Source organism: Octodon degus, unplaced genomic scaffold (assembly GCF_000260255.1).
Source record: "Octodon degus isolate 3935 unplaced genomic scaffold, OctDeg1.0 scaffold00026, whole genome shotgun sequence".
Lineage (NCBI taxonomy): Eukaryota > Metazoa > Chordata > Mammalia > Rodentia > Octodontidae > Octodon > Octodon degus.
Genome location: NW_004524602.1, coordinates 13,328,553 through 13,339,474, shown reverse-complemented (window position 1 = coordinate 13,339,474; position 10,922 = coordinate 13,328,553). Strand labels below are relative to the sequence as shown.

The window sequence follows — 10,922 nt, the reverse complement described above, 5'->3', positions numbered from 1 at the left end:
AGTACAGGTTCTCCTATGTCCCGAGTCTTCACTGACCTTGAAAGGCTAGGTTGGCCCTTAATTTTAGAGAAATACATCAATCACTAATTTTGTATTTTTTGCAATCTAGTTCCAGTTCTTTCTCCTCTTTGTAGGCACAAGTAGGCACCATGATTTTAACACTCTTAAATGTATGTGGTCTTAAGCCTTGGGCCGTTTGCTGCCACCCCCACCTTCCTCAGAGAAACAGGAGCACAGCGGCACAGGATGGTCTGTAAGCTGCAGGGGGCCACAGGCCAGAAGGTCACTCAGAACCTCTTGGAACGGAGAGACTGACTCCCCAGGTAGAGCCCTTCCAGGGGGTCCTGCTTTAGGAGAATCTGTTCAGCTCTCAACCATGGAGAGGCTTTCACGCAGCCTGAGCCACTTCCCTGGTGCCCTGGGAGCTGCTCAGTGCAGCTCTGGGGACACCCATGGGGATCTCAGCCGCCTGCATTTGCTGTGTAATGCAGCGTCGATCCTTGCAGGGCCGGAAGCAGCCGCTCTGCTGTGCACCTCGGTATTTCTGCAAGACTGTGAGATCTCTAAAGAGAGTTAAAATTCACTTCTGCTGGCAGAACTAAGTTGGACTCTGTTACCTGCTATTAGGGGTTGTGTTGAGTTAATGGTAGAATAAAAATAGAACTCCTCTCCCCCACCTTATCTAATTAATGCCGGGCTGCCTAGAGGGCCGCCGGCGCCCCACAGTGGTACTCTCTCTACCTCAAGGGCTCTTGTGTTGGAGGCACAAGTGTTTCCTCATTCTACCTTGATGATTCAAGTGGCTCTCCCGCCACACCTGTATGCATTTCCAGCTCTAACGAGGTGTCACTAATCCGCAATAAACAGCACTCCCTAAAAGGGTAGAGTTGGAGCCCTGATGGGAGTGCAGTCATCTGTAGCAGCAGCGCCGCAGAGTAACTGGTGACTGCTTATCAGCCCTCAGGACTTCCATGCGGCTGCTGACCTGCTGCCCATTCATGGCTTGGTTTGTATTTCTAGACTTGTGGATCAGTGGAATCACAGAACATCTACTTTCTGTCTGACATCTTTCATTCCCATGCACACTGTCATACGTCATCAATGGCTTGTCCCCTTGATTGCCGCGTAGTATTCCGTTGTATGGGTGCATCCTAATGTGTTTATCCACTCCCTTGTTGATAGTCGCTTGTATTGTTTTCAAGTTCTGATTATTACAAAAAAAATCATGAAGAACACTCATATATAAAAGTTTTCCATCAGGACGCATTCATTTCTCTTGGTTAAATACCTAGAAGCATTAGTATGATGAAGAATCAGTGAGTGTTTCACTTTCTAAGAAAACTACCATCATGGTGGTTTCCATGTTTTCCATCGCGGTTGCGCTGTTTTACATTTCTGCCAGCCATGGATGAAAGTTCTGGGTGTTCTACACCTTGGTTTCTGCTTGAGGAGTCAGCTGTTGGTTTCAGCTTACAGTGTTGATTATCTTTTTATGTTCTTGTTGCACTTCTGCGTATCTTGTTTGTACTGTGGTCTTTTCCCTGTTAGGGATTTCCTGTTTGGTTGAGCTTTGAGGATACATTCTGCTGTTATGGTTTGGATCTGGAATTCATGTGCTCAGAGGCTGGAGATCTGAAGGTGGATCACAGGAGTGCACCGGGCACCAATGGATTATTCTCTAATGAGTCCATAGCCATGTATGCTGCCCGGAAGTGGGAGCGGGTCGGACGGGCAGCTCCCTGGAGGTAGGAGCTCAAGGGCTGCGTCTCCCTCGCTGGCTCCTGCCCTCTCCCAAGCTTCCTGACCCCTATGATGTGAGCAGCTTTCTCCACCTGGCTCTTCCACTGTGCCCTTTCCCCCACGAGGCCAACCGACCTCGCCTCTTGTAAGTTGTGGGCAGCAGGTATCGTGTCTCAGTGGTGAGAAGGTGACCAAGACTGCTGGATACAAGTTTTGCACTCTGCAGTTTGTCTAGGGGAGTGCCGCGTCTTTTTCTTTCATTAATAATGTCTTGCAGAGCAGCAAGGCGGGCAAGTGTGTATTACTAAAGAGAAAAATAAAGAAAAAATGACGGCATTGGCGGGGGGGCGGGGAATATGCAGGTAGAACTTGGATAAATGAGAACATAAAACCAAAGACATCCGCTGTACCTCAGGTATTAAGCCTTTGGGATGAATTGATAGAAAACAAGGAAGATGAACTGAAGTTTGCTCTTTGCAGAAGTCACCAAGTCAGTTTTAGAGTTATATTCTTCTTCCCATTCTCCTATTTTTGATACCATGTCGATGTTCTATCTTTAAATGTCGCCATTGAAGTATACTTTGCATACAATACAATCCATCCATTTAATGTATACCATTCGTTGGTTTTTAGTGTACTTACGGAGTTAGGAAAGGGTCGCCATATTTGCATTAGAACAGTTTCATTACCCGTAAAGAAAGCTCCCCCCTCTCCGCAGTCACACTTCTTTCTCGAAGCCCACTCCTAGCCCTAGGCAGTGACCTTTGCCTCTGCAGATTCGCCTGTTCTGAACTTTTCGTGTAAGCACAATATGGTTCATTTGTGACTGTCTTCTTCTACTCAGCATTATGATTTTTAAGTCCATTCATGTTGTAGCAAGTGTTAAAACTTCATTCCTTTTTTGTGTTTAATTATTATTATATATTTGGTACAGGGTCTCACTATGCAGCTCGGACTCATAGTGCTTCTCCTGTCTCAGCCTCCCCGGTGCTGGGATTACATGTGTGGGCCACTACATCTGGTCTCAGTGGCAGGCTCGGCGCTCTCAGGGGCAGGGCTGGCGCGGCATGTGGTGCCGGGGATCAAACCCTGATCCCTGCACTTGCCCAAGCAGGTGCTCAGTCCACTGAGCTATCTTGAATTTTCATATTTAGATTTGTTGTACATTTCTAGTAAATTTATGTATACAATATAGGAAAAGAGGAAAGATTGATTTTCTTACCTGTGGCTATCCAGTTAATCCATCACTATTTGTTGGAGGAAAAAAATTCTAGTCCCACTGAATTCTAGGTGGTTTAGCGCTTTTGTTGAAAATTAGTTGACCATAAATGTAAGTCTGGTATGAGACTCTTTTTTTTTCCTTTGTGCTCAAATTATGTCTATCCACCAGAGTCATTTTGTCTCAACTACTCTAGAAGTCTTGAAATTAGGTAATTTAAGCTATTTAACTGTTCTTTTCCAAAACGCTGTTAGGCATTCTAGGTCCTTTATACTTATTAAACATTGTGGGGTAATCGTTTCAATTTTCAGTGTCTTAAAAACCCAGTTACAAATTCCACTGGGGTTGTATCAAAGCTGTGGGTTGATTTGGGAGAACCAGTGTCTTAATATTGAATCTTCTGACCTGAGAATGCTCCAGATTTTTAGGTGTTTAATATTTCTTGGCAACGGAGGGAAATACTTTGGAGTTTTTAATGTTCGGGTCTTGTATATCTGTTCTTTAACCACGCTGTTCAAAAATTTTTATAAATGATACTGCTTTGTAAAATTTTAATTTCCTACTTTCCTTGCTAGTATATGGAAATGTGATCGGTGTGCATGTGCTGACCTTCTGCTCTCTGACCTTGCTAAACTCATCAGTCTGGGGAGTCTGATTTTTTTTGTTCATCCAAATCCCTTAGAATTTGCTCTACAGATGTTCATGTCACCCAGAGACAAAAACACCATTTTTCCCTTTCTGTCTGTATCATTTTTCATCCTTGCCTTTTGCACTGGCTAGGAATTCCTGTACAGTGTTAACAGACATCTACAAATAAAATTCTTGCCTCATCTTAGGGGAAAAAACATTCCATCTTTCACTGTTAAATACTGGTGCTGCCACCTTATGTGACCCACTGAAGAGAAGCCGTTCAGTGATGCCTGTAGTCTGCTGGCTACTCAGACCCAGAGCTGTAGCCTTTCGGTATTTGGTGTCTTTATAGCATGTTTTTTGTTTTTTTTAATAGCATGTATTTTTTTAGGTAAACGTGGTACAAGCCTCCTACCACTAAGTTGTCAGATGTCAACCATCTGGATCGAGAATTGGTTCACAGATAGAGCTACGTAGGACAACCACCCGGGGAACTTAAAAATCCTGGCTACCCGGGCCATGCACCAGGGCAATTCTAGTACTATCCCTTTACATGTACTTGTTTATATAATCTCACTACAACTCTTGAGGAAAGGACTTATACCCAATTAGGAGACAAACAGACTGAGGCTGGGCTTCCAGTGAACTGGGACGCAAAGTGCTGTGAGTCCCAAGCCCACACAGAGCTCAATGGCCTACCCACTGGCTTGTTAGAAAGTCAAAGCCACTCACCCTCCTTCCCTTACCTGTCCATGGTTCCAGTGTTCTTTTGAAACTGGTCCTGTCTGCGGCCATACCACCCTGAACGCACCCAATCTCGTCTGATCTCGGAAGCTAAGCAGGGTCAGGCCTGGTTAGTACTTGGATGGGAAACTGCTCCTGAAAATATCTTACTAAGGCTTGTCCCAGGGGGGATGTTGTTCTGTTTTCTACTTGTTTGTTCATTTACTCACTCACAGGTCTGCACTGAGTTCCTAGAATTTGAAGTGAAGTATGCATTTGGGTCCCCTTTGAGTGGGGTAAAAAGAAAAAAAAAGTACCACAGAAGCAGCAAATATAGAATAAATTTAAAAGCTTACCAGAGGAAGGAAGGTAGGGACAGATGAACATGAAGTAATTCTTGAAAACTACTGGCCAGTCCATCTGCATATGTAGCATCAATCTCCCCTGGACCCTGGGCTGTGGAGGACTGGTCAGAATGAAACCCACCAACTCCTCCAACCCCAGTTTTACTAAGTTTCTGACAGGGCCATGGTGAAAGGGATTAGGCCTGGCTGGGGCCTGTCTCTTTAAGACTCCTAGAAAACGGGTCCTGCCCAGGTGGGAGAAGGTGTGGGGAGCGGAGAAGGGACTTAGGCCTTCCCGAAGGCCTCCTGTGTCCTAGCACCGAGTGAGCTGCTGCTCAGCTCTCACTCAATTTGATCTCTAGCCCTAAGGGCGGCCGTGATCCCAGTGCTGCAGATGAGAAAAGACTGTGAGGGTTTCAGGAGTCACTCACCAGGGACCAAAGAGGCCGTGTTTGAATGCAGGCTTGTCCGCTTCCAAAATCTGTACTGTGTCCCTGAGTCAGAGGCTCTGAGAGTTGGCAGAGACCACAGGTACATTTCCACTTGGCTGCCCTAGCGGGTTTGATTCTGAAGATTCCCCTCAGGAAGGACTGAAAAGAGCATTGGGTGAGAGGTTCAAACATAAGAAGGAACAGCATGGCACACGTCAGAGTTCAGATTGCATTGGAAAAGGTCGAGGAACTCTCGTCTCTTTTCTTCTATTCTTGGGTGAATTAGAGGAAAAAATATATATCTACCTGATGTTATCCTTTCGAGAGTTGGGTTGGGCTGGGTTTGTGACTGATGATGGAGACCAGGAACTTCCTGTTGAGCCACTTCCCAACACTTTTATATTCTGAGGCAGGGTCTTAGAGTCACAAAGTTGCCCAGGCTGGGCTCGATCCTGTGATCATAGGCCGGTGCCACAGTGCCTAGTGTGGGGATTCTAATACCTTGTTTAATACCATCAAAAAAAAAGAAAGAAAGAAAAGAAATAAAGGAGAATCTGAAGAATTTGTGAGCTATATCAAAAGAGGCACATCCTCGCGCCTCCTCCCAGGAGAGCGTGTGGCCAGTACCCCAGAAATGGGTTGTTTGTTCAGGAGCAACAGACCTGACCACAGCTGTTGTCAAGATTTTGTCTGCAGGGCCAGGGAGATGGCTCAGTGGAATAAGCGCTTCCCTGGCAAGTGCAAGGGCCTGAGTTTAATCCCCGGTTCCGCAAAAAAAAAAAAAAAAGATTTTGTCTGCAAGACGCCCACATCATGCTTTTCCTCTGGTCCCATATTTTCTTGGTTTCAGGTACCAGTGGGCCTGAGCCCAGGACTTTTGACTTCACTCAGAATGTTGTTATACTTTGGGCAATTTTTATGTGTGCCTTTACTTTATATACTAACAACGTATCAAGAAAGGATAGCCCAGGACTGTCCTCTTTGGGAACCGTCAGAAGAGACCTTAGTTGCTCCTCAGTTCCCAGCTTCTGATGGTTTCCATGAGTACGCTGAAGCCCAGTGAATCTGTTAGTGTCAGTTACTCTTCTCTCATTAGTGGGACAAAGTACCCGAACCCCAGATTAAGGAAGGAGAGGCTTAGTTAGCTCACGGTTTGTGGAGGCTTCAGTCCATACTCAGCTGGCTGCAAGGCAGCGTGGCACACGGCAGAGGGCAGCAGCTCATGGCAGCAGCAAAGAGCAAAAGGAGGCACAGCGGCTGCAGCGAGGGCCGCAGAGAGCAAGTCTGTCTCCCTCATGTTGCATTCAGGCGCTCTGCCCCAGCCGGGCATGCACTCACACCTAGAACCCCAACACTGGATCACGAATTAATTACAGACTCTAAAGGTTCGCTCATAACTGCATGAAGCTTTGTGGGGACATGAAGACCCAAATCGTGGATGCCCCCCCCCCCGATCTTGTTGTCAGTAAACAGACAGAGCTGCAGCTTAGAACCAGGGTCCCTGATGCTGGGTCCACCAGAAGTGTCTCCTGTCACAGTGGCTCCACGGCCCTCATGCGTTTGACTTCTCCCCCTGTAGATCCTTCAGAAACCGACCCCAGAGCTCAAGCATCAGCTGGCTGCCTTCTCCAAGCGCGTTGCTGGCGCCGTCACCGAGCTCATCCAAGCTGCAGAAGCGATGAAAGGTAGGTGGGCCCCTCTCCCTTCCTCTTCGTTGTGTAGGCCTGGGGTCCGAGGGAGGCTGAGCGCGGCCGGCGCAGGCCTGCAGTGGGGTGCTCTCTGCAGTGAGTTAGTTGTGAAAAGGAACAGCCTCCCTACTGTTTTCTCCAGCTTGTGTGTTAGTGCAGTGGTACCTCGGCTCACACGTAATCTGTTCCACGATTTTGGAAGAGATGGCCACAGCTGTGTTTCTGCACATTTGTCACCTGACAGAGTTTGCGAACAAAACAAGCTTTTGCCAGACCAAAAGGTTCACAAACAAAAACAGTTGTGAGCCAGGGTGCCACTGTATTTCTCCTGAGATGGTATAATCCCTTCCAGAACTGCTTGCTCCTGGTCGTTTATATTTACCTGCATTTTCATTCATCAGGATATTTGTTCTCATTCAAATATCACCCTCACGATTAGAACCCACACTGCGTGTGTACAGCCCTCTGTGCTTATAGAGAAGCAGTCCTCTGCCCAGGGAAGGTTTCTTGGCGTTACAGGTAGAGGGTGGAGGGTGCGGCCTCACGCATTCCTGAAGGAGGAGGGCGGCCGTGAGTCTCCTGAGGATGCTTCTTCCCCTCTGAGCTCTGAGTTAGAAGGCAGGGGGAGACTCAGTCACTGCTCCCGTGGGTAGGGCTGCGCACAACTTGCAGAGCCGCTTAGCTCTCCTCTTACTCCTGCATCAGATGGCGTTTGTGGGTGCTAGGGGCAAGTTCCCCTGGACAGTGGCTCGTGGGGTTTTCAGACATCGTAAGCAAGCCAGGGCCCTGATGGCCGCACTGACCAGGAATGACCTTTTATTGGACTGATTATAGGAACAGAGTGGGTGGACCCCGAAGACCCAACCGTCATCGCAGAAACCGAGTTACTGGGGGCTGCAGCGTCCATTGAGGCTGCTGCCAAGAAGTTGGAGCAGCTGAAGCCAAGAGCGAAACCCAAAGTGAGTGTTCTTTGAGGGCATGTGGCTCGCCAGTCCGGTCGTCCGCAGGTCTGCCTGTCTCCCAGTGGGTGTCACACAGAGCTCGGGGTGCGGCAGGAGCGTGTCTCCTTCTCTGGGGTTAAACCAACAAGCCGTAAACCTGCCCAGCCTGCCCAGCACGTTCTGTGCAGTGTAGAGGAAAACCAGTGGGTGGTGACTGCTCCAAGTTGAGCGCCCAAAAGCACACTGGAGGTGTCCAGAGGGAGAATCCGGGCATTTGCGATCTTAATTTCGTTCCATTGGCCGGGGAGATGGCTCAGTGGAATAAGTGCTTCCCTGGCAAGCGCAAGGGTCTGAGTTCGATCCCCGGTTCCGGAAAAAAAAAAAAAAAATTAATTTCGTTCCATTACATGGAGCAGGTGGTGGCTGCTTCCTGGCCAAAGTTTGTTACCGTAGATGGGATTGTCAGCCTTGAATTCTCTGGTTTCCATTATGCCTTTTACGTGGAGGTCACAGTGCTGGGTCTCTCTCTTTTTAAAATCAACAGGGAGCAATGTGAACCTCAAAATGGGACGACCCAACAGCAAGAATACTGGGGGATGTGGGGAGCTGGTATGTTTTCCACCAAGCTCTGTCATCTAGATAAATGTTTAAAAGTTACCACCAAGAGCGTGTGTTCTGAGAAAAAGACACTGCAAAGAAAGATGCTTTTAGATTGGGCTGCCCTGGTGAGCTGCTCGGCACCCCACCCCACCCCCATGGCCACTTCCCGGTTCAAGCAAGTCCTTATGGTTCCGGTAACTGACTTTCCTTCCATGGGCCCATGTACCTTAAGAAATGAAATCTTTAAAAAAAAAAAAAAACAAGGAAGGGAGGAGAAAAAAAAAATCTAGTTCTTTCCCCAAAACACACACAGACCCATGCTTGGGTGAGCGTAGAGTCCTACCCTGACTTTTAAGGAGGTGAAGGCTAGGCCTGAACACTGAAGTGTACCTGTCCACTCAGCAGCACTGCCCAGGATGGCTTCACGTGGAGAGCAGGAGTCTGCTGATGTGGGGGGCATCCTTAAAACCTCTGGCCCTCAGAACTGGCGTACTAACTGTCACCCCGCCTTTGTAAAGTTATTTAAATGTGTTTCATCAAGATGTAATTCCGTATTACACTGAAAGAATAACGGGCATGAGGGACAGCGGGGAGGGGGGGAGGAGGAAGGAAGGAAGGAGAACTACATATGTACATACACACGAGATAGCTAAGATATCATACTACTAATTTCTATGGATTTATTGAAAGGAACAGTTAATGCGTAATAGTTTGATCAGTTTTGTATGCCTGTATCTGGTAATCTGAACCACTACTTTGAAGATGACAATATGCAGTGTAACAACCATTGTTAATTTCCTTTCATCATGTTTTGAAATTCTGTATCATTTTTTTAAATTCTCTTTAAAATTTAAAAAAGGAATAGAATATTACTTAGCCATTTAAATATTACATAGAACATCCAGGCGTGGTAGCACTCGCCTATAATCCCAGGGGGAAAGGGGATTGCTGCAAGCTCAGGGCCAGCTTTACCACACAAGACCTGGGCTAAAAAACAATAAACATTGTCAAGCTGCATATGTTGTCATGAGAAATGTCTACACAATGCTATTAGGCAGCAATGAGTGAGACACAAAGGATTTGTAATTCTCATGTAAGACGTGAATCATAAAAAAGCTTTGAGACGCTGTTATTTTTTTTTTTTTTTTTAAATGAACTTAAGAGATTCGGCATCTCATTTTAGGATTCACGAGGGTTCTCTCTGCTGGCCTCTAACCTGAGGGTCCTGAGTTGTCTGACATTTTTCTGAGGTTTTTCCTGTAAACTCCAGAGTTAAGAATGTATGTAGGGACAGATCTGTTTTCCGGATCGCCGCTTTGTGTCTGTGTTGTAAATCAACTTCGTCAGGAATGAAAATTGTGTGAGACCGCCCACTGACCACCACTTAAAGGCTCGGCGCTGCCTTGCCTCTCTCTGCCTTGGTTTATCACATGAGGCTTCCTCCCGTAAGTGGGAAGGGCCTGCAGTGGTGTCTGGGAGTTCCATGATTCTTGATTCAGAAACAGTGTTCCCAGAGTCCCTACCCCATGAGATGGTTGTTAAGTTAGCTGATACAGTGACACTTGATTATATAGGGACACACAAGACGGCTCGGGACATGGGAACTACGTCACGTTGCCGCCTTCATCATCACTGAAATAAGCTTCTTCTGGGACCTTTATCTTCCTTGGTACAAAAACGCCCAAGATGAGAGTTGTCCCATAGGTGAGGTAGGGGGCACACTGACCCAGGGCAAGGCGTGTGCCAGCCTCCCAGGTACTGTGAATGGGTTAGCTTCCTTCATCTTTGTGAAAGGTGCGTGAGGAACCAAGAACCTTCCTGGCTGAGGAGAGTGCGGACTCCGCCTGTGCCATCAGAGGAGGCCGGGCTGGTCCCCTGAGCCTTTGCGGTTTGCTTGTGTCCTTCGGGCCGTCAGTCTCCTGGAAGGAATGTGGTGCGGCTGTTAGGAGTGCTGGGTGCTGCGGCTGGGTAGCACCAGGAAGTGAGGGCAGAAATGATACTCGCTTATGTGCTTGCGATTGTGGCTAAAAAGTGCTTGGCTGTGAAGGAGGTAGATGCAGAACGTACAAGGGTAAGGCAGAGCCTGCAAGGTGGAGAAGTCTGCATCTAAAGCTTTTGTAATGCGGTAGTCACACTTCAGACACTAGTGATGACTGCGGCGGTAGCTGGGTAAGGACCCCGGACTCTGCTCTGAGTCGCCCACCCTTGTGATTTACAGGTGGGCTGAGGGCCCTTTGGGAAGGTCAGAGCTCACAGCCTGAGTCATGACTTACAGCCACAAACTGTGGGTGACTCTCATCTTCATGTGAAGAAAGGTGCTTCTAGAACATTTTACAAGGATCTGTTGGCTCTCCGGATGGACCAGGGCTCCTGTCACTTGGGTACTGTCCACAGAACTGTTCTGAAGAATCCATCCACCCAAAGCATGGTTTTGGTTTCTGCCTGGGAGAGCCATCTACTGTATTAAAGCATCTACGTGGAATAGAGTATCTACCTTACCTTTATAAAGCCATTTAGTGCTCCAGTTTTAAAAAGAGTAATAGTCTGACTCCAGGTACCTACCAACCAGTCTGTTGAAGTTAATTATCTCTCTTCATCCTCTTCTG

At 47.4% G+C, this 10,922-nt stretch overlaps 1 protein-coding gene across 10 annotated transcripts in view; it reads left to right on the top strand.

Annotated features, from left to right (window-relative positions):
* Tln2 (talin 2) overlaps positions 1-10,922 on the top strand; it is a 433,269-nt gene that overhangs the window by 404,740 nt on the left and 17,607 nt on the right. For all 10 annotated transcript variants that reach the window (XM_004628856.2, XM_023712443.1, XM_023712434.1 and 7 more), the window contains 2 exons: positions 6,667-6,772; positions 7,610-7,734. In XM_004628856.2, coding sequence (XP_004628913.1) covers positions 6,667-6,772; positions 7,610-7,734 — 231 coding nt within the window. The remainder of the gene's footprint in view (positions 1-6,666; positions 6,773-7,609; positions 7,735-10,922) is intronic.